Genomic DNA, 23,278 nt, shown 5'->3' on the forward strand with positions numbered 1-23,278 from the left:
GGAGCCTCTCCTTCTGAGAGAGAAGCAGGGGGTCCCTGCTGAGTCTCAAGAAAAACTTAAAGACTAGTGATTTTAAAAAAAAAAAAAAAAGCTAAAACACAGCATGAGGTCGAGGGAGGCCAAGCTAGTCAGAATTAAAATAAGCCTTGACTTTATAAAGCATTTTAAGTCATATGTTTCCTTACTTTTGTGTAGTTTCAAGATTGTGTAAGACATAGCAGTAAGAATTCGCTCTCCTTCAAAGATGTAGATGTCCCATATCCTGAGGTTCAGCCTGAAGGGAGTCTGCAGGGAGACCAAGCAGGGTCGGGTGAGTCAGGCATCCCCTCGTTCGGGTGGCGCTTTCGTAACTGAGGTTGACAAACAGTACTTACTCGGTCAAGGAAACACTGAAAAAACCATTTCATTGTGTAAAAACTTGTGTAGATTTCTTGAGAATCCTAAAAAACAAAGACCTCTTAATTTCTGAGTTGTAGCATCAAAATAGCAACAGTAAGGGAAGGCCACTGGAGACTGCTGTCAAAGGTCACAGAGCCTCCTCACCGCAGACGCTTTCAAACTTTCTCTGGTTTTCTATTCCCATTTTTAATCCCCAAATTTAACTTATAAGAATCATCACAGAAAGAGTGTCACCATAATAAGACTGTAACTATTTCTTCACAGTGAACTGTTTGATTGCACTGTAGTTTATAGTAAAGCATGCAGATGTTTCACAAGGAATCGGGGTTTTTTTCTGTAATTCTTACAATACTTCTGTACAAAATGAAAACCTCCAAAATAATAGAAAATCACACCTGTAAAAATGTTATTACTAGTACCTATCAGCTTCATAGAAGTATTCTGAATCTATGAATTAGGACTGTGGTAGTATATTAATACTAGATTTTATAAATCTAATGTTCTTCAAGCAACTGAAGCTTCGAAGTACACAGTGAGCTAGCCAGGAACAGCGAGCCCAGGCTAACTCAATGACTACATCTTCCCTCCATTAGTGACATCTACCTACCAAGTGCTGCTTAAGTTTGGACAAAAATTTGTTCAGAATTTTCTCATGATGTTCTTGAAATCTCAAGAGTTTAGGAAAACCATGGACAAAAAAACCTAGAACACAAACAAAAAAAAAACAGCCCTTCAGAGACACAGAGACAGTACCAACAAACCCAGCTTCAAAGCCTAGCATGCTGCATTTGTAGCTAGGAAAATAAAGAGCATCCCTAGCGACCTCGACCTTCTTCCCCATCATGGAAATGGTTTCATGGGAACATTGGGTACTGAGACTTTTAGCTAGTATTTGCTTGCTAACCACCAGCTTCACTTAGTAAAAATGTTAGAGGAAACGGTATCAGCAGAAGACAACAGAAACAGAATATTTCTCGAACTGCCTCTGTTTCCAATGCTGACCGTCTGTCTCCTACGCTGTTCCATCCCGACAACCAGTCCACTCTTCTCTTATTATCAGCTAAAATATGCAGGCACTTTAAGTTATACCAAAACTTATATATAATACATTGTGATCTGTAGAGTTTCTAGGAAGCAATTGTAAGTGGTAAATTGGTGATAGTTTGCATATTTAGCTCACTGAATTTATAACTATTTTTATTCATAAGTTCCTTTTCAGATATTTATATAATCCATTTCAAGAACATATACTCAATGGATTTTATTCTTTATTACTGTTTTCAAACCAGTTTTTAGACATCTAGGAGATTCTAATAGACTTCTTTTGGTTTTCTAAGAAACCAGGGAAACTATATCATACACATTCTCCTTGTATAATCATTATTGACAAGATCTTATAAAAATTAAGCTGTCTTTTAGATTTAATGAAGACTATTTTGCTGTCACTCAGCCTTGCATATCTGTTTACTCTGAGAGTCCATAAAGTCTTCCACGCCACATGTGACTTAAGGACCAGTGGTTTTCTCAGCATACCAGAGAAAGCGATGAAAGACCTTCTAATACACTCAATTAGTAAATGTTCTAACAAAACCTTTAACAAAATGCATATACAGTTTTGTAAAATGTAGCTTGATACTGGCTAATGAAAGCACACAAAATTCACACTTGTGATTGTAATGGAAGAAAAGCCAAAACCAAACCGATGGCTTCCCGTGTACGCCAGGAGCTCAGGGACACGTCACCACATTACAGCTTGTTCTCAGTTTTGAAGATGTGTGTAAAAATTTCCAAAGATTCTGTCCTTCTCTTAGTAATAAGTTTTTACAGTAATATGATTTTATTTAAACATCTTTATCTCTCCACTGGAGCTACTTTCATGGTCAATTTGACAGCAATGAGAGATGGAAATTTTTCAAAAAAAAAATCTGATTTTTAAAAAAAGTCCATGCATTTCAGCAAGCACCACTTTAAACACGCTACAGTTACCTAAGATCCTGACTTGTCAGGGACACTCTGCTCAGCCTGTGGATTACTAACACTATGGATTACCTAAGATCCTGACTTGTCAGGGACACCCTGCTCAGCCTGTGGATTACTAACACTGTGGATTACCTAAGATCCTGACTTGTCAGGGACACCCTGGTCAGCCTGTGGATTAATCTCTACCCAGGTCTAGGTTGAGTCCTACACTTACAAGTGCTGCACTGTCACATAGAAAACACAAAGAGCAGAGGTAGACTTTAGTCACAAACTGCACAGGTCTACAGACAAGTTATCTCTCAAGTTTGAAGTTACCCACAGAAATAGCCTAAACTACACTGTCAGGACAAACAATAAGATTGTCCAGTTAACACCACTTAAATAGACTGGTAACAGTGACTGGTGAGGTCAAGTCAGCAAAGAGGTTTGGAAAAAAATCCCATTTTCTAAAATCAGACGATAATATCAGCACCTAACTAACCTATCACTGAAGCAGGGAAACACTCGCACAAGAAGGCCAGAGGAAGACTGATGATAAAGGTGCGCTTTAGTCATGGTGGAGACAGCACCACACACCCTTCTTACAAGTTAGCCTGTCGCACTCACTATGTAATACAACTATGGAGGACCCTAATTCTGAACTATTTAAACGGGAACTCCCTGTGATAGGTTCCCCACTGTACCGAGCATACACACTTACAGAGTGAGCGTAAGCGGGTCACTGTTAGAGCTGCAATGCTGTCTGTGTTTAACGACTACCAGGCACTGACTCGAGGACCCTGCTCATGCTAGACAGGTGCTCAGTCACTGAGGGGGTCCTCAGCTGTTCAAGCTGCCTTAGGTCTGCTGCTACCACTCAGCACTGAAAAGCACACCTGAAATATAAACTACCTAATTATTATGCTCCTTTCTTTAAAGAAGAGTTTCGTTCCTTGATTAGTGTCCTTTAACAAAGTTACACATCAAAGCATCTGGCATCTTACTACCACAGTAAGGGTTTGGCCAAGAGGTTACCTTTCATTCTTCCCAATATAGATTTTCCTAAATTCTTCCAAACCTAAATTAACTTCTTTCACAGAGGGCAAATGAATAAAAGGATTTTAAAATGCCAGAAATACAGTTTGGGGAAAAAACAAGGAAAATTCAATGTGAATAGAAAAGCTATTGAGAAATATAAGAAAAATGAAAAGAAATGAGCAATTCTTAAAACCCCCCAAAATGAGTAATAACTGATTGACTAAGATCAGGGATCAACATGTGCTGTATTTAACGCACCCACGAGACAGTTTGCGCCCCTGTCCTTATTTACAGGACCATGGAAGGCTTTCTTACCGTGCATAGCATGCTTGGGGCCTGAGAAGAGCTTGACCAGGGCCCAGAAGGCATCCTCCTCGTTCATGTACATAAGGAGCAGCGCTGTGATCTGGCTCATCCCCTGGCAGTACCCGACTTCCTAAGAACAGTGACAACAGACGGGGCTTAAAGGTGCATTCCACCAACACAGATACGGGAAAAGCTAATCTATAACATACCAGAAAATGCTTAGATGTGTTACTGCACAATTCTAGAGATAACTGTCGCAATAGCTACTGCATCAGGGCTTAGACTATACAAAACTAAAACTGCTCGAGTAAACAGGTGTGGGGAAACCCTCAAGCTACATTTAAAGACTGCTCTGTGTTTGACACTGCAGCACAGCATGCAAAGAACATTAATATTCACGTCACTGAGTTCTGAGATGCTGGCAAATCCTCCCCAACTCCCACTTTCCTGTCTTGTCTCCTGTGTTTCTGAAGCTATAGGGTTTAGCTTTAGTCCACTCCTTGTAGACCACTAACAGGTGTCACACTAGATTACGGACACTAGCTGCAGGAGCTGCAGGAGCTGCAGGAGCTGCAGGAGCTGCAGGAGCTGCAGGAGCTGCAGGAGCTGCAGGAGCAGCAGGAGCAGCAGGAGCAGCAGCCACTGCTTCGGCCCAGACATGCTTAAAGGCACGACTTGGTCTTACATGTGTAAAAAAGAAAACAGCAAAAAGAGCACAAAAATGTAATAAAACGAAGCACCCTGTAAAGGAAAAAAATGAAGCTCACTAGCATCCTGGGGTCGTACCTAGGTTTTTCTACTTCCAAATCAGCTCTAAGGCTCTGGGGTCACCATGGGAGCGCTAAGACCGCCACAGCCAGCAGGGCCGTGGAGGCGTCCTCCGCATTCCTGTACATAAGGGGCTGTGGTCTGTATGTGTGATCCAGGCATGGAGAACTGTTAGGTAGAGGGCCAGGAAGAAGCTCTAGTGCCCTAGAATGAAAGTATAGCATGAGGCAGGCATGGAACAACTTACCGTATTATAGATAGAATAAGCAGCAAGAACATGGAATAAGGATTGTTGCCTAGACAAATAAAAGGTTACAGTAAACATAATTTAGTTCTTTTTAAATTTAGTTAATTTTTAAAATTATACACTTAAAAAAAACAGGTTGGCTATCTGGGCAGTGGTGGTGCACACCTTAAACCCAGCACTCAGGAGACACAGGCAGGTGGCTCTCTGAGTTTGAGGCAGCCTGGTCTACCAAAGGAGTGCCAGAACAGCCAGGGCTACACAGAGAGAAACCTTGTCTCAGAAAAACTGAAAACAAACAAACAAAACAAAACCAACCACACAAACCAAACCAGCCAAACCAACCAAACAAACAAAACAAAACCAAACAAACAAAACAAACAAAATACAAACAATCCAGATAAAATTACTGTTGTGTTTTAAAGAAAGGTATCATGAGCTCAAGTAGAACCAGAATTGCCAAGAGTTTAAATCTGAGGCTACTGATCACAAGCTGAGACAGAAAGCTTCCTATAGAGAACACCAGGCCTTGCTGAGTCTCTCAGCTCCTTCACTGCCTTGTCACTCAGCGATCTTACTCTGCGGCCACAGAATGTGGAAGGCCTGGGAAGACGCTAATTGCATCAGCTAAGTGCAGGAAGGGCGGCCTGAGAAGACACTTCCCAGGAAGCCCCACAGCTCGCCCTAAGACCATGATGGTCTGCAGAGCGGCCAGGGCGGCTGCACCTCACTACACTCCTCACTGCTACGCTGTGCTCCCTGATTTTTGCCCCTTCAATCTGTGCTGACTCAGACGTGCTTCCGACAGATGGGCCTGGTGGTGCACATCTGGACTCCAGGCACTCAGGAGGATAGCATGTCCTAAGGCGCCCTGAGCTACATAGTGAGATCCTATCTTAAAAAACGAAAGCAGAACAAAACAGAAAAGGGGGATGGTCCAAGGCAGACGCCAACAGGGAGCCCACAGCGGGGAGGGGGGGGTGGGGGCGCAGCAGGGAGCCCACAGGGTGGGTGGGGTGCCCTAGCAGGGAGCCCAGGGGGGCTGGGGGGGCGCTGCAGCAGGGAGCCCATGGAGCTGGAAGTGAACCCAGCAGCAGCTGCATGGGCTCCTTAAGGAGCTCTGGGGCTCACTCGATCCTGATTACTAGGGAGGTGGATACTATACACATACACACAAAATCACATCTGGAATAAGGAATATTTTAGAACTTTCTTAGTATATAATAAGTACATGCAAAGAGCATGTGTGTAAAGAAAGCTATGGAAAACTATAGCAATACAATTTAGGGAGACGGCTGATGGTCCGGATTTTTCAGGACTGAAGGCCGAGTCTGGCCATGCGGCTGGAGGACCTGCTGAGGGAAGGTGTTTACAAACACTCTGACAGAGATAACCCTGGTAACTACTAACACTTTTCCTTTATATTTTGGTATGTTTATATACTAGTATCTTCTTTCTCTTACTATCTTAGATTAGAAGTATTAACAGGTAACTATATTTAAGTATTTAAATATGACTATCCACAAAGTACCTGGAGTCTACTGCGGTCCCAGGGTTACTGTGTTTTCGGCAGTCAGCTGCATTATGGTAGACAGACGACATTTTGTGTCGGCCTGACAAGGAACTCAGAGTGGGCTAAGGAGATGTGTGAGCATCGGCTGACAGAACCAGGCTGCAAAGGTCAGCTGGAGCGTCAGCAGCATGGCTACCCTCTTCCCACCACGCAAGCAAAGACCTCGGGCCGGGTGTGATAGATTTTACACACGTGATTAAGTCCACTGTCCACTGAATTTGAGTTGGGGGAATTATCTAAAACTGACTGAACTGTGTGCTTCAAAGTCTGCCGCTTCCTCATCAAGCCGATCTTAAGACATATCACCTACAGTTTCTGTTTGGCTGGCTGGACTCCGGAAGACAGAGATCAGCAAAACAGTCCCTTTCCCTTCACACGCACACAGCGTGAGGACCCACCCACCCGGAGAAGTGCAAACACTCTGCTGGACGCCGGACATTAATTTCTTATTTAAGTTTTTTTCTTTTCTTCAAGTCCACTTATTCATAAGATAACCATTAGGGATATAACCTTATTACTAACAGTTTTCAAATATATATAAGTTCTTACCTTTATAAATGGCCTCAAACCTTTGAGTTCTCCTGTCTCAGCCTCCCTAATGTCCACAAAATATGTTTAAGAATTTTAAGATCATAAAATGGCCCCTTACCTATTTTATAGCATGTACTATGTCAGTGTTTTAAAATGTTAAATTAAATTAGACCCCAGTTTCAGTCAACATGGATTCAAATGACCTGCAAAAACCTTTAGGACCTAAATAAAGGGGTTATAATCCAAACAAGACATTGTAAAAGCACAGTTTACCTTAAAGACCCTAATGAAGGCCATTTACACATGCTATTCACATTTTATAACATTCAATTTTACTTACTTAACACCGTATCTGTCTCTAAACATGATATGGTCCCTAAATGTGCGGTTCACGTCAAGGTCTATTTGTCTGATATCAGGCGAACAACCCCGAGCTCTGTGTTTTAATTTCTGAAGAAGAAAAAGAGAGGAAGAAAACATACTTTTATGAAAACTAATTGCTAGAAGTTGGCAATAAATAATAAAATAACCCTCATTAAAAGCTTTTTTCATTTATATATCGGCAGGGACAGGCCTAAGAAAGATCTAAGCAATATAAATAGACTACAAAACCCCCTTCTTCCTTCCTTTCCTCTTTCCTTCCTTCCTTCCAAAGCCTCTCTCTCCCTCTCTTCATGGGATCAGCAGTGAGCATTAGGCAGAGAGCTTCCAGGTCTGCAGGGCTGCGATGGTGAGGAATTCCACACTCTGAGGAATTCCTTTTTTCTCTGGCTTTCTTTCTTTCCTTGGAACTACTGACTGCGTGATTGCTTCACTCTCTGCATCCGCATAGGAACTCAACAGCCAGTCTGGAGTACCTTGTAGAATTCTAGCAAACACTGACCGATTTCTTTTCTTCGTGTCTTGGTTTTATTGAGACAGGGTCTCACTATGTAGCCTTGGCAGTCCTGGAACTCACTACATAGACAAGGCTGGACTTGAGCTCACAGAGCTCTGCCTACCTCTGTCTCCCAAATGCTGGCATAAAAGACAGGCCCACCAAGCTTGGCCTAGAGGTCCACTTCCTAAACTTTCTCCCAGGGCAGCAGCATGCATCTGCTGGGGCAGCTGGCCCCCCGGGCTCTTCCCTCTGGTCTTAGGGCCTCCTTCACCACGTGCTGGGGTGCCCTTCGCTCTGCTCTGAGCTTGGGCCCCAATTCCTGGGTCTCACATATCCCCTGACTTGGTACATGGCCTAGCCCTGGAGGACTGCATTCTCCAAGTTACTGTAAGGATTTGGACTATCTGGTGACTTGCCCTTGGAATGATGATGGAGGTGTTTGAGAATTCTAGATTCAAAGTGCTCTTGCTCACAGGCACCCTTTACCATTCTGGCCTCCTGTGCTGCTACTGGGATTCCCACTCTCTGTGTAGGGCTCTTCCGCTCTGGAAGTTGGTGGGAGGACACTCCATGTATGGAATTTGGTGGGAGCACTCTCCATGTCTGGAAAGTTGGTGGGAGCACTCTCCGTGTTTGGAAGTTGGTGGGAGCACTCTCCATGTCTGGAAGTTGGGGGAACACTCTCCATGTCTGGAAAGTTGGTGGGAGCACTCTCCATGTTTGGAAGTTGGTGGGAGCACTCTCCATGTCTGGAAAGTTGGTGGGAGCACTTTCCATGTTTGGAAGTTGCCCATTTCTTTACCTGATTTGTGTTTCTTCTCATCTAGACTTGGGCACTTTCAACCTAATAACTCATTTCTCATCTCTGCAGAACTGTCTTTAATAACTGCTACCTTCTTTCTCAGTTCCCTCTCCTCCCTGGCCTGCTTCCACCCCCTTTCTGGAGCGTGGTTATTACAGTGTAGGAGCTCCAAAGCAATCAGCTCATTTGCTTGATTTTTCTCTATTAGTGCTCATATCTATGCCTTTAATTTTTTTCTGAAAAATTTCTTCAATTGTTTTCAATTAAGTTTTTTATTTTTATTATTTTTTTATATTCTTAAGTTCTTTGTTGTGATAGAATGCTCCTTTTTATAGCTTCCTACACTTGTTTTATGGATGCAATACAGATTTCATTTCTCTTAAGATATTAACAACAATCTTTTAGTTTTTCTTCTTATTTTATAATCTGTTTTTTATAAGTGTGTTCTTCTACTTGTTTTTACTCATCTCCAATTGAAGCCCCTTTCCTCAAATGACTAATATTTTGTTATCAGCTTTTACTTGAAAGTAAGACATTAAATAAAACTGTGGGCCCCGATGGGATGGGCTTCTCAACAGTGATGTCACCATAGAGTGGGGACAGCTGTACAGGAAAGCTCAACTGTGGCCGTGGGGACTCTAATGTTGATCTTCTTGTCTTGTCACATTCCCAGACAATCTCCTCCCAGACCTATTGGGACCATAGGCATTTGGCTGATCGTGTTCTTGGGTGAAAACTGTCTGAAATGTTGGCTCTTAAGCTCCCCTGCACAGCTGGACAGCTTCTGCTTCACCGCAGCCCTGCTCTGGGCGGGAGGAGACATTTGGCTCTGCCTGCTTCTCCCACAGGCCTCCAACCATCACTGTCCAGCTGCACCTTTCCTCGCAGAGGTTCCTGCCGGTGGCAGCTGCCAAGTCCCAAGGAGCCTTAAGATGCACAAGGCACACAAGCTGGGCCTCTCCAGATTCCCCGCTCCCCTGCCAGCCAAGGCCTCTGCTCCCTCAGGGGCTTGGTTCCTGCATTCCTAACTCCTCCCCTCAGGGGCGCGGTTACAGCATGTCTGACTCCTCCCCTCAGGGGCGCGGTTACGGCATGTCTGACTCCTCCCCTCAGGGGGCGAGGTTCCTGCAAGCCTGACTCCTCAAATGAGGGGGGTGCTACTTCTTTCTCCTTCCATACAGGCCTGCCTTTCAGGACTATCCGGTCAGTTTGGTGGAATCCTCCCTTCAGGGGAAAGGAAGCTAAAGTATGGCTGTTTTCATTATCATTTGTAACCAAAAAGATATTAACATTTACAACTTGTACTTACCTATGTTTAAGTATAAATGACCATCCAAAGAAACACGCCCATATGGATTTATTTATCACATACTGGTAATACAAATTGTAACTAAAGTCGACTCCAATAAATAATAAATAAATAAATAAATAAATAAATAAATAAATAAATAAATAACACAACTTTAACCCCTAAGATAACAAGAAAAAAGCGGAGTAAAGGCCATGTGGGTATGTCTAGAATAACACGGGTCTGCCATGTATATGTATACATGTTAAATTTTGTTCGTGTGTTTTGAGGTGCCACCTTCTGCAGCTTTTTGAAATATGAGAATGGGCTGGGGAGTATGGCCGTGGGGTAATAGTGCTCATTCATTTATATATGTGTATATATCTACACATGTATATATGAGAAATATATACACACATATGAACTATATATGTACATATGTATATATATATAAAAGAACCCAACTTTTACCGTCAGCACTATAAAATACCCCAAAGAAAACATGAATAACCATAGTATATTTGAGGGTTTTGAAGCTTTACAAATATCAATCTGTATGTATATATATGTGTGTGTGTGTGTGTGTGTGTGTATATATATATTATTGTTAAGGAATGGTCAAGTACAGAGGCCTTGCTTATTCTAAAGGCCTCCTGGTAAAAACTGAGATGTCAAAAGGAAGAAAATGTTTTATAAGACATGACAAAAAATGTCTTAAAATAATATTTAGCTGGAGAAAAGAAGACCCAAACATATCTACAGAACTGGCTTTTCTCAGACATGAAAATCACAACAAAGACCTTACGGCAGAAGTAAAGCCTGGTAAGTAGATAAACATTTATAGGGCAGAAATACCGCTCGCTCATGGTTTCAAATGTTTACAACTGACTGCACAAGATGCAGTGAAGCAAACAGCTCCAACCTCACCACACACACACACACACACACACTACACACTACCACACACCCACACCCACACTACACATATACATACACACACACACACACACACACACACACACACACACACGAAGGAAGTGAGCACACTCGGCCACCAGAGCAGACAGGCTAATCTATAGTTGAACATCTCTGTTCACAGTGATTCATCAATTAATGCTTTCACTAAGAGAAGGAGACCCAAAGAGCTCAGCTGTGGAGACTTGTGACCTTGGTCAACAGACCTTCTGCATTTTAAGGTAGCTGCTAAATATGAGACAAACAGACACAAATGTGATAGAATTCAATGGGAAAGGGGCCCCATCTCAGGGCCAGAGCTGACTGGATTGTAAATCCTGCTCTTTGCTAACCCGGGGTGAGAACTTACCTTAACCTTACTAAGCTCGGGTTCCTTGTCTGCTACATGGAATGATAATTGTACAGAAAACACCAGAAAACGCTGCCTGGAGTCATGGTGGCAAGAATTAAGTGAGATTGTTCCCGGAGAGCATCCAGACAATGTCCATCAAAGTATTCAAAAGAGGCGAGTGCTCCTCGAGGTGAAACAGGGTTTGAGATACAGGACGAGGATGCTTAACCCAGCTGGAGGGAGGGAATCAGACAGGGCGGTCCAACGTGCCTTCAAACCCAGCCTTCCCTACCCCCTATCCCCACTCCATCTAGTCCACTTTCCTGAAGAACAAAAGCTATTTCTTTTTGTTATTTCTCCTTTGTTTTATGGTCTAAAGGTCAGGCACTACCCTGTCTACCCTGTAGCAAACATCTCCATACAGCCCCATCTCCTCACAGACAGAACATGTCTGGACATGGCATCTCTATGTGCTGTTTAACACCAGACAGAGCTCTGCTCCAAGAAGGGACACACAAGCCTCAGGTGCCACTGAAGGACTGTATACCCACAACACGCCACGCTCCATCTGACAGCACCTCGGTACGTTAATCAACGAAGGACCTGTTCACAGAGCTGTCTAGGCAGAAACATAAGCCGCTTTGGTGAGGAACAAGGAGAGAGTGGTCAGGAAAGGAAGGCGATTAAATGATGTCATGACAGGAACTGTAGTGTTTGAAGCAGGGACCTGAGAACCAAGCCCGGAGCTCTAACACTCCTAACACTCGTTTGTTTAGTTCTTATTGGGTTTACTAAACTACTATCTGACACTACCTGCCCTCAGGGCACCTAAGCACCCTAAGGGATGAGAAAAGCACCCCAAATAAAATGCATCAGGTTCAAGAGTGTCCCCAAAAGTTTACATCTACTCAGAACCAGTGTGTGTGGCCTGATTTGGAAACATACTTTGGAGGCACCATTAAGCTCAGAGGGTTCATTACAATAAAACTTAAGTCCAATGGCTGGCATCTTTATCAGGCAAGAGACACAGACACACACACGTGACATGTGACACGTGACATGTGACAGAGAAGCAGCAAAGCAGCTGCAGAGCTGCAAGCCTAGGAACACTGCTAACTGGGGGGGGGGGGGGACCAGAGGCCGGCAGAAGTCCCAGAAGGAGTGTTCCCTCTCCGCAGCCTTGAGGGGCAGCCATGGCCTGCAACAATAGGACAGGCCGCTGTGACTTTTAGTCACCCACATTCCACCTCTTGGCCCCGAAAATGAATACAGCATGCATGCAGTGAAAAGCACTTTGTGCTCTCGTTCTTTTCTGTGTCTCCTCACTAACTAGGTAGCACTGAGCCCCTACTGCACAGTGGCACGCTGTTCTGGAGGTAAACTGTGGGCGTGCGAGTTCTCACACATACTTCACCTGGAACATGGGCTCTACAAACAACCGCGACACTAATCATTTTAAACATCTCATTAGTAGTCTAAAGTAATCCCAAGCTCTAATACTCTGAAACAGGAACTCCTTGTCTGTGTGAAGACTTGTGTTCTCATGAAGCTAGTAACATCCAACTACTGCCTATTATCTTTCACTAGGTAAGCTTTCATCTGAGATTATCCCTGGAAAAACAAACTATCAAAACACACTAACATGCTTTTACAACTGGCTGGGTTTAAACTGATTTTTCCTCTCCCCCCATTTGTTCAGATGTAATTCTATCTAGGCTATTCTAAACATACCTTAAAGCCTATGGTTCTAAGAATTTTAAATGTAAAGTTCTTATTCTTTCGAAGGTTGATATAAACTTCTTTATATCAACTTGGGTTTAGAAAGAGTATGGCTGAAATGGTGAGGAGATATTTAATCATTATGCAATTTAATGAGAGTATCACTCAGCAAAAGGTCTAACTTTTTAACTCATAAATAATAAAATGGAGATACCAAATTGTCCTGGGAACAGATTTTTCCTTATTCAGACCTACTGAACAACCACACACAGGAAGGTGCTGGACAATGAGGTTCTATTTTTGTGTCCCCCATAAACTCTCACATGATCTCCTTATTAACAGAACAAGGAAGTGTAAGTCAGTTTTCCTAATAAGTATGCCTCCCTCAGCACTAATGGGTCACTGTCAGTGTCTAACGATACTGGCTGATAGACGAGTCTTTTAAATTCTGAGTTGATCGGCAGTAGCAAAACAAACCAAGTACTGAAATCTCAGTGGAACGTGATCTCGATACAATGCCAAGCGACAGGAGAATATACTATAACCTTACAAACCAAGTGATTTTGCATTTTAGTTTCAAAAGCAGAGTCGGTCCAGCTACTCACACTATAAAGGTCTCTTGTTTCTTCTTTCATTTTAGGAATCTCAAGAAGAAGAGCCCAGACTTCACCTCGGAGCTGGAGTGGAATTCCTTTGTAAATTCGTCGATGAAACTGGTTAAAACAAAGGAAACTAGTCAAGTGACAAAACCTTAGACAGTCCCTTCCACTGAGTCACTCAGTATCTGTCAGGGGTTTTTCAGGTATTCGTGATCATTTTTTAAAATAAATTTTAATTAGTCAATTCAATTAGATTCTGTCACTTCTGTGCTCTTACACACTCTTGGTAATTCCGGGTGCTTGATTACTCCAGAAGTGCCCCTTGGAGTTGCAAGAGCAGAGCTGATCCTGTTTGGTAAACTGTAAACATCTTACTTACACATCTTTGTTATATACTACCTTCCCCTGTATAGGCAGAAGGTGGGCCAAATCATAGACAGTGGCCTTGTGCTGAAATGACCCTCGCGGAGCTCAGAAGGCACTGACTGACCTCTTTCCTAACACCACCTGCCTGGAGCTCCTCCTCAGACCTCAGCTGGGTCCAGGTCCTACCCTTCATCCTTTGTGTCAATGGCACCAACCCTCCGGTCAGACAAAAACAGTGTGCAAGTCTCCATCAAAAAAAGACAAGGACTCTGCTCCTCTCCCAACTGCACGGGGAATCAATCCATCTGTGCACACGGTGGGCAAGGGCTGTCTACTGCTGGGCTACATTCCCAGCCCAAATGTTGATTTTCAAAGAAATCGGCACCGAAGTAGCCATGATCACATGAGGTGCTTGAACTTAAGACCCAACAGACGACCCTCTCTTAGATAATTATGTATTTAAAGTCCATTCAAATTAAGTATTAGGGCCATTACAATGTGATACATAACATTTTGGAATTTAAAAATGCAGGGACAAACTAAGAAATGATTGATAAATGATGCCAGGAGCCCTTGAAGGAGAGTTTGGGATTTTTTTTGTATTTCTTTAGACTTTGCAACACTTGTTTATACCTATTGACCTATCTAGGAAATGGAGCCCAAGTCTAAGCAACATGTTCCTTTGTTGCATGCACAACTTATACAAATAGGTTGGAAGTATGTGGAAGTGTGTGTCCCGTGCGCGCGCTCGCGCAGGAGGTGTGAGCACATGTGTGCAGAGGCATCTTCTAAATGTGTAAGCAAAGGCAGATGATACTGTGAGTGTCAGTCAGAAGTCTTCAGGTACTGTTTGCTTTCATCGTTTGAAGCCAGGCCAGCAGAGTTGGTCTGGTACTGGCCAGGTAAGCTAGGTGACAGACCTGTAAGCCACCCCCAGAACTGCCTGCAAGCTTGCACTAACACACCGCACCTCCATGTGATAGTGTCAGTGGTTTACTGTGATCACACAATGAGACCCGGTATGAAACCGTCTACTTGGAGCCTGTGAGAGCCACAAAGTTTTGGATTCTACAGTATTTCCAATTTTGGGGAAATCAAGTTGCCATTGTTAAAGTAAGAGAAAAAAAGCAAGAAAACTCAAGAAAGAAATAAAATAACCCAATGGTCAACAGGCTATTCAGAGCTGGGTGCTCAAAAGAAGAGCTGACATGTTGTCAATGTCCTCACCCATGGTATCAACTAATCTGGCTCTCCATTTACTATACATAAGGATTCACCATACACAGGAAGCCATTTTAAGCCCACTGCTATATGTGTACGCCATTTAATTATCCCAACAACTCAACTGTACATATGCTGCGGGAAAGTAAATCACAAAGAAGATAAACAACCTGCCCAGTGATAAGCCTAGAATGTTACCAACTATTTAAAAGAGGGAGGAGCCTATGTAAAAGGCCAGCGCAGTAGTTCCAGTGCCTGTGATCCCAAGGAGGCAGACAGGGAAGCCCTAGGGGCTGTTGCCTATCTACTCCAGCTAAACTGCTGAGCTCTAGGCCAGGCTGGGGCTGGGGCTAGGGCTGGGGCTGGGGGCTGGGGCTGGGGCTGGGGCTGGGGCTGGGGCTGGGGCTGGGGCTGGGGGCTGGGGGCTGGGGGCTGGGGCTGGGGCTGGGGCTGGGGCTGGAAGCTGGGCTGGGGCTGGGCCTGGGCTCAGTGGGAATGCCTGCTTAGCATGCTTCTGGCAAAGGTTACATTTCTAGCAGGAGCAAACAAAATGAGCCAAGTCAAACCTTGACTGTGGCCAGGCGGCTCTGTGGGCGAGAGCCCTCATGTGAGAACATGAGGAGCGAAGTTCAACTCTCCAGCACCATGGAGCAGGCTGAATGGGAGCTCACTGTTCAGCCAGCTTGGTTGAAATGGCAAGTGCCATGTTCAGTGCGAGTGACAGAACAAAACAGAAGAGTCCTACTCTCATTTCCCAGCAAGCAATGCACATCTGCAGGTACGACACCCCTTACAACAGACACTAAGGTCCAGGAGACTGAGGACAATACTGCGGTCAATCTCTGCCCTCTCCCACAGCATATCAACCCACACACAAATATTATGAAGTGTGTGTGTGAGTGTGAGTGTGTGTGTGTGTGTGTGTGTGTGTGTGTGTGTGTAGATCAGGCTGGCCTTGAATCCAGAAATCCGTCTGCCTCTGCCTCCTGAATACTGAGTGCTAGGATTAAAGGTGTGCATTACCATTCCTCCCCTCCCCACCCCTCACCCTGGGTAAGTTTCCATTTTTAAAGATCAAAAGTCATCCTTTCAGGACCACAACACAGTTTTGTCAGAATTATTAAAATATATGGGTAAATGACAGAAAATGTTCTTAAAATTCAAGAGTGGATAACATTAAAACAATGGTAAAATAACTGAACTTAAGAATATAAAAAAGGGTATCTCTGGCATCCAACCAAATATGTACACTAAACACTTAACAGAAAAATAATGTTGATGTTCTAAAATAATTATTCATGGTTCTTTATCTCTAGACTTAGCTAGAGGTCAAAGATCTCTAGGAAAAACTATTTTATACCAATGTCCAATCTTCTTTCTTGTCGCCACTGTCTATGCACCACTACATAGTAAATATTCACAGCCACTGTCTATGCACCACTACACAGTAAATATTCACAGCACATGCACACTTGGGCTGGAGGAGACAGATACTGGGCACTGGTTCCTGGCAAACCCCGTCATCTGATGTGCGGGGCAGTATATCTGGGGCTGTGGGGCGGCCCCTCAGATGCTGTGGGGTGACCACGCTTGGCCGCTCATGTGCACTTGCTAGGGGTATACATTTCTCCTTCATCTTGTCAATTATCATATAAGTTTTAGAAATTTTGTAAAACATTAGGCGTTATATCAAAGCACAGTTTCCATCTGTTGATCTTTCAATCAGTGCCACATTATTAGTAATTTTCTATGACAACCCCACGATGCCTGTGATGTAAACACACATCTCACAAACATCTCCCACCTACAAGGAAGGACACACAGAGCCCCCTGCAGTGGAGGAGGCCAGCACTGGGACACACAGCACAGGCAACACAAACCCTCAGGGTGCTTTCACAGAAGCCTCAGCTCCAAGACTCCAAATAGTCTCCACAGAGCCATGTTTGTATCAAGACATTTTTTGAATCTCTGCATTATTACCATGTAAGCAGGGACTCCAAAGAGAAGACATTCCTCTCTCTTTTTGGAAGAAACAAAAATAAAATGTTGCCTTTTTGCATCAGTGCAATTTAATGTATGAGTTGAAGGTAATAATTCGTTTAGAAGATGCATTCTTTTCCACACCAAATTGGACCATATATATTATCAAATGATTCTACCACCATAGTTATGGGAGAGTGCTTTAAAATTATACATCAAAGAAATAGTTCTGCTAAAATCCCTCTTAATGGGAACTGCATTAGCCAGAGTTGCTGTCAAAGTAAAAGCCTAGCAGAAAGAAGTACTTATCTTTACAGAGACTGACTGACTTCAACAGATGCATGTATACTGGAGACTCACATAAAGCCATATAATTCTACAGATACATTATTAGGCTGAATGTGAGACTAAAGTGTAGGTGTGATGTTCAGAAACGCATCCTGTCATCATTGCTTGAGCGATCTCTGCACAAAGGAGACGGAGCTGTCACTGCAAGCGGAGCTGAGGGCGGAGTGCTACTAAACAGGAGCAGACACTGCACCTAATTCCCCACTTGAAATGATTTCTTTTAAAAATATCTTAAGTTCTAAAATCAATGCTAAAATAAAGACTCAACAATACAAAATGAGCTTACTTTGCTATAAAATAAAATGTAGGAGTTTGACTTTAAAATAGGGATATTTGGGATGCTCATGAAGAGACACCAGTGACATATCTCTGAGAGATATCCCGTAACCAGGAGATCTCCACAGTGAGCAAGTGTCCGATCATGGCAGGCACGGTCCCCATAGAAAACGGAAGAGGTGTAGAACAAGAACCTGACTGGGCTTTGCTTAGCTCTGACTTTCCCAGCACCAGGGCACAGCCTTTCCTGGGCGCTTTCCTTATTTAATCCTTATTGTTTAGTGTATTAATCCTCACAGCAGCTCTGACAGACAGCCACTGCTGTTGTCCCACATGGCAGTTATTAGGTGATGGGCTGCAGTGTGACACCGGAGTGTGTGTGTGCGCGCACACACACACACACACTCTCTCGCTCTCTCTCCCCCTCCCCGCCCCCCCCCCCCCCCCCCGCTTTACCCTGCACTCTAGGCTCCTTCTTTCTATGTCAGAACTATTAAAACCCAAGGGACTGATGCTCTATAGGATTCTTGTTATGCTGACATACAATAATTTGTATTTATACAAGTGTGTATATGGGAGGGGGTAATTTCATGGGAACAGTATAAATACAGGCAGTGAGATGCTCAGCAGGCAAAGGGGGCGTGGCCAAGCCTGACACCCTAACTGCAAAGCCCAGCGCCCATGTATGGTAGAAGAGAACCAACTCTTCAACATGGTCCTCTGACCTCCAAATGTACACTGTAATACATATGTGGCCATATAAATACATACACTAAATAAATGTAATTTTTAAAATTTAAAGACTAAAGAAATAAAAAAACCTCTAAAATTCGTTATATGTTTTGCTATAGGATTTTCTTCTTTTTAAAAACTTTGCACTGCTAGCTAGCATTTATTCGGTGTTGTCTATAGCCCAGGCTAATGCTAGTGTTCCTAGGTTAGCCCAGCAGACCTCTAGAGCCCCATCCCTTTAAAAGTACACCTGTGTACACAGGGAAGAGCTAGGTGCAGCGCTGCCTTTACTACATCTGGAAAGCTCACTCACAGGAAGGTCAGAGGCCAGTGGTTTGCGAGCACAGGGTCAAAACCATTTTCCAAGGATGGACACACTGTTACCTTTCGCCTCACTGTGACTCTCGCTCTGACAGGAGAGAGACGGCTGTGAGGCCCTGGGCACAGAGCGGGCGGCAGAGTGGCCTGGGTACGGCCGGTACTGCACTTTCTACTTTCTACTGGTTTTAGAAAGCCAGTTTCATGTAGGAATCCTCCTGGTGCAGCACAGAAAGCACTAACTGAATAAACTCAAAACTAAGCTCTTGGGCACAGGTTGCAGTGATGGTTTGTACCACTCAAATACAAGGGTTATTCAGAAAAAGGTACTTCCCTAGGTTTTTGAATGATAATTTGCACCAACTCCTTGATCTCACAGAACACCATTATACCTGACTGCAGCTCAGTGGCTGTTCTGACCTGGAGCCGTATTTGGCAGACATTTCCGTACAACAAATACACTGTACTGTGTTTGGTGCTCCTGACAACATCTGGCCTTTGAGGCAGACTGCAGCACTCCTATGGCCACGTGAGCTTTATTTACGTGGGCACTGAGGATACATCAGGCTCGCACAAGTACCCTACCTGCTGAGCCATGGCTGCAGCCAAGGCTGGGGAGTGATCGCTGTAAAGGACCTGTGGTCCCTGCTCCGCCCGCTTCCCTCTGCTTGGTTTAAAACTTAGCAAGGACTCAGTGCAGAGCAAGAGGGTTCCCAGAAGCTCTAGAAAGGACAACGCTCCTGCTTCCAGAAAAGTGTCCAAAGACCAGCTGCCTCTCCTTCTGAGCAACAGGATGTGGATATGAAGTCTGGAACTACTGCAACGTCTGACATTGCCTGCAGAGGAGAGGCAGGGTGGGGAGGAGGCAGGGGAGGCGGGGAACCAGCCGAGCAGCTGAAGCGGATGCACTCCACCGAGTAGCTCAGATACTGGAACCATCTCAGCTGGGGATTCTACTGTTTGCAACAGGAAAACCTCTAAGATCAAAGGTTAGGCCTCATTACACTAAAACCTCACAAGTGAGGACAGAGGTAAACCTTGGAATCTGGAAGGACGAAACTTCCGAGGAAGGGCGCCACCTCGCTTACCTTCTCCGTGTTCTTGTACCTCTCCCATCTTTTCAGCATTTTCAACCACTTGGAAGTCCTTTCAATTTCCAGTTGCTTTTGCTAAAACGAAATTCAAATCTAATGTTACTGTTTGAAGCTTCTTTACATATAAATCACAATGTAACAAAACAAAAAAAAATGTTTATGAAGCGACACTGTACCGGAGAGCAAATGTCTTGCCTACTTATTTCCACTGCAGTGGAAAGCTGAGGTTAGGAATCGTACATAATTCCTCTTTTGAGTGGGGAGACAGTAAAAGGGCTTGTTTGTGGTTTCTAGTATTTTAAAGACAATCAGAAAAATCCTATGTATACTACAAAAAAAAATCTTAAAAGGAAAATTTGAAGTATTTTGCAAAGCAACAAAAAACCCTACAAATTTCAATTCTTTTATTTAATTTTACTAAATTCTAACAAATGTCTTAGATGACTAAGTTTTTTTTTTTTAAGAATTCAATTTAGTAACTGTGTAATTAATATGCAACTAGTTCCATGGTACAGAAACATAGTACATAAGTAAGTCACAGTTGCAGGGGCTGACATGAAGTAAGGCTGGTTGCAAGGTCACATGAAAAGGTTATCAAGGACCCCGCAGGAGGCGCGCAGAGATTATGATGGATTATCTGGTGATGTGTGTAGGATCCATGTGTTCCAATACATGCAGCACTCTGCCCAGGGACAGACACAGTTCCCAGGAGTCTTAAGAAGGAACAGGACTAGCACAGGGGATGTGCAGCAGAGGTAAGCACTGAGGCAAGTGACCACAGATACCGCTCTGTTCCTCTCTTTCTGGGTTCCAGAAAGGGAAACACTTCTCCCCTAGGTACTCAGGCCCGGGAGTGTAATAACTATGTGATAAACGCAATAAAAAGAGCCGACTGCCCAGAAAGGCGGCAGCTCTACCAAGCAGCTCACACTCTGGGTGTGTGCTCTCATCTGCCTCTGGGGCAGGTCTGCTAGTGGGGACGAAGATCTAAAGGGCCTGCGGGACCAGTCTCAAGGACAGGGGCACTCAGAGCGGGTGGGAGGGCGGGCAGGCGGGCGGGCAGGGGCTTCTGTGCTCTGCGGTCCCCTGTCTGTCTCCAGCTGCCGTCCTGTCTCCTCTCTAACTAACGCAGGCAGTCCTGTTTCCTGGATGGACACCATAGCTCCTCACTGACTGACTGGCCTCACTCCAGCCTCAAACAGGGCGGCAGGACGTTGGCAGATGGCACACCCACCAATAATTTTAGATCTGAAAGCATACATTCCCCAAGGAAAATCCCGAATTTAGGAAAAGATTCTCATCAATGAAAATGCTTTTTATAGAACTTACCTTTAGGTATATTCACAAAACTCTGTAATTACTTTCTAACTCTTTAAAATTTTTATGAGCAAAAAAAAAAAAAAGTTAATTCCCATTTTCAAAAGGCTAAACAGTCCTTATTATATTATCAGTAATGAAATGATGCAGATGGATCCAGAAGTATGTTTAATTTTAAAACTCAGTGGGACACTGAGATCATATTAGTGCTGTACGATTGTGACTTTAGAGCAGGCCAGGCTGTGAAGAAGCAGACACTGCTCAGTGATGCCATTGCTGAGGCGTTGTCACTCCACGTCCTTCCTCTGACTCCCAGAAGCACAGTCCCCTCCTCTACCAACAGGAAAACACCCAAACTAACACACGCCAGCAAAAGATGACCACATACTCAGCCAGGGTGGCCCTTTAACTTTCACTTTTATTACTATCAATTACCAATAAATGACTTCGGGAAGTAGTCATTCTTTCTTAAGATACATTTTGTATATTAATGTTTGCCATAGATTAGTTTAAATATTATGTATCCTGAAAGAATAAGACATATACACACCATTTTCAGAACCATTAAGCATGCTTTTCTTTCTTCTATACATATAAGATATTATACCAGGGCTAGAGAGATGGCTCAGTGGTTAAGAGCACTGGCTGCTCTTCTGAAGGTCCTGAGCTCAGTTCCCAGCAACCACATGATGGCTCACAACCATCTGTAATGGGATCCGATGCCTTTTTATGGTGCATCTAAAGACAGCTACAGTGTACTCATATAAATAAAATTAATAAATAATTCTTTTTTAAAAAGGAAAAAGAAATGAAATTTAGCTTAATCTCCTAGTGTAGGAGCTTAAACTTATATATTAGTTGAGCTCTACAGAGAGTGCTGACTCGAAAATACCGTCATTTCGACTACACCAGACTTGACTGCCCATCAAAGTTACCCTCTCCACACCAGTCAGTAATTCATAGTTAAAACCCACTTTTTTGCCATATATACTGAAGCTGACTGTCCTAACCAGTATTTTGAAGAAATAACTGAAACCATATTTGTTAACTGTGAACTTAAGTGTTAGCATTTTGTCTAAGCTCCGCCCACAGTTACCTGACAACTGCCAGGTGTGCCTGACTCCCTAGAAAAGGGGCCGCTTGCCCCCCTCCTGCTCTCTCTTGCTGACTCCTGCTCCTGCCCCCTCCCCCATTGCCCTCCCCCTCCCCACGTGCCCATGGCCAGCCTCTACTTCCCTCCTCCTCCTTTCCCTCTTCTTCCTCCCTCCCTCCCCACCTCTCTCCCCCTCCCTCCCTCTCCCTCTCTCTCCCCCCATGCCAGAATAAACTCTATACCGTCTATACTATACCCCACAGGAAGACCAGCAGAGTCAACTAACCTGGACCCAAGGGAGCTCTGAGACTGAGCCACCGACCCAAGAGCACACACAGGCGGGACTGAGGCCCCAGACATTGTAGCAGAGGATGCCTTGTCCTGCACCGGTGGGAGAGGATGTGCCTCGTCCAGGGACTTGATGCCCCAGGGTGGGGGGTCCCCAGGGGCAGGTATCCAGGGGCCACACTCTCAGAAGTAAAGGGGATGGGGAGGGGAGGGACTCTGGGGGGGTGGGAATGGACAGCATTTGGGGTGTAAATAAATAATTAAGAAATTCAGCTGGGCTCTCAATGTGACAACTGCCCATTGTGGAACTGCGTGCTTATGAGGGGAAGCTCAAGCATCTGAGGCGCCCCACACTGTAAGCTGTGACAGGAGGACACATTTTGGTTCCCCCCATGTCATTCTGTAAGGACTTGTAAATGCCTGGATCTCACCAGCAGAGGTCAGGAGAGGATAAGAAGTACAGGAAACCTTGCCGCTGCACTGTGTGGTCACTGTAAGCCTTGATGCAGTATAAAAAGGAAGGTATACGTTTACAAGAAACCCAGGGGACTGGCCAGATGGCTGAGGGTAAGACACTGGCCGGCCACCAAGCCTGACTTGAGTCTCATCTCCAGGGTTATCCTGGTGGACGAGGAGAACCAAGCCCTCACTATAAGCTGTCCTCTGACCTCCGCATGTCCACCACAGTGGTGCAGGTGCATATACGCATGTGTGTGCAAACACAAATAAGTAAATTTAAAAATGGAAGGCTTTCATGTTACATATATTATGCAAAATATTGCACTTCATTTCATAGCTTTATCTATGAAAATTCATAGTTTTCTATAACCTTT

At 44.1% G+C, this 23,278-nt stretch overlaps 1 protein-coding gene across 7 annotated transcripts in view; it reads right to left on the reverse strand.

Annotated features, from left to right (window-relative positions):
- Nucleotides 1–23,278, reverse strand: part of Usp6nl (USP6 N-terminal like) — a 121,840-nt gene that overhangs the window by 19,508 nt on the left and 79,054 nt on the right. For all 7 annotated transcript variants that reach the window (XM_052157764.1, XM_052157763.1, XM_052157758.1 and 4 more), the window contains 8 exons: nt 19,742–19,822; nt 13,419–13,526; nt 7,159–7,268; nt 4,718–4,766; nt 3,712–3,832; nt 1,007–1,101; nt 375–440; nt 186–285 (listed from right to left, as the gene is read on the reverse strand). In XM_052157764.1, the coding sequence (XP_052013724.1) occupies nt 186–285; nt 375–440; nt 1,007–1,101; nt 3,712–3,832; nt 4,718–4,766; nt 7,159–7,268; nt 13,419–13,526; nt 19,742–19,822 (730 nt within the window). The remainder of the gene's footprint in view (nt 1–185; nt 286–374; nt 441–1,006; nt 1,102–3,711; nt 3,833–4,717; nt 4,767–7,158; nt 7,269–13,418; nt 13,527–19,741; nt 19,823–23,278) is intronic.

This window comes from Apodemus sylvaticus, chromosome 14, assembly GCF_947179515.1.
Source record: "Apodemus sylvaticus chromosome 14, mApoSyl1.1, whole genome shotgun sequence".
Taxonomy (NCBI): domain Eukaryota; kingdom Metazoa; phylum Chordata; class Mammalia; order Rodentia; family Muridae; genus Apodemus; species Apodemus sylvaticus.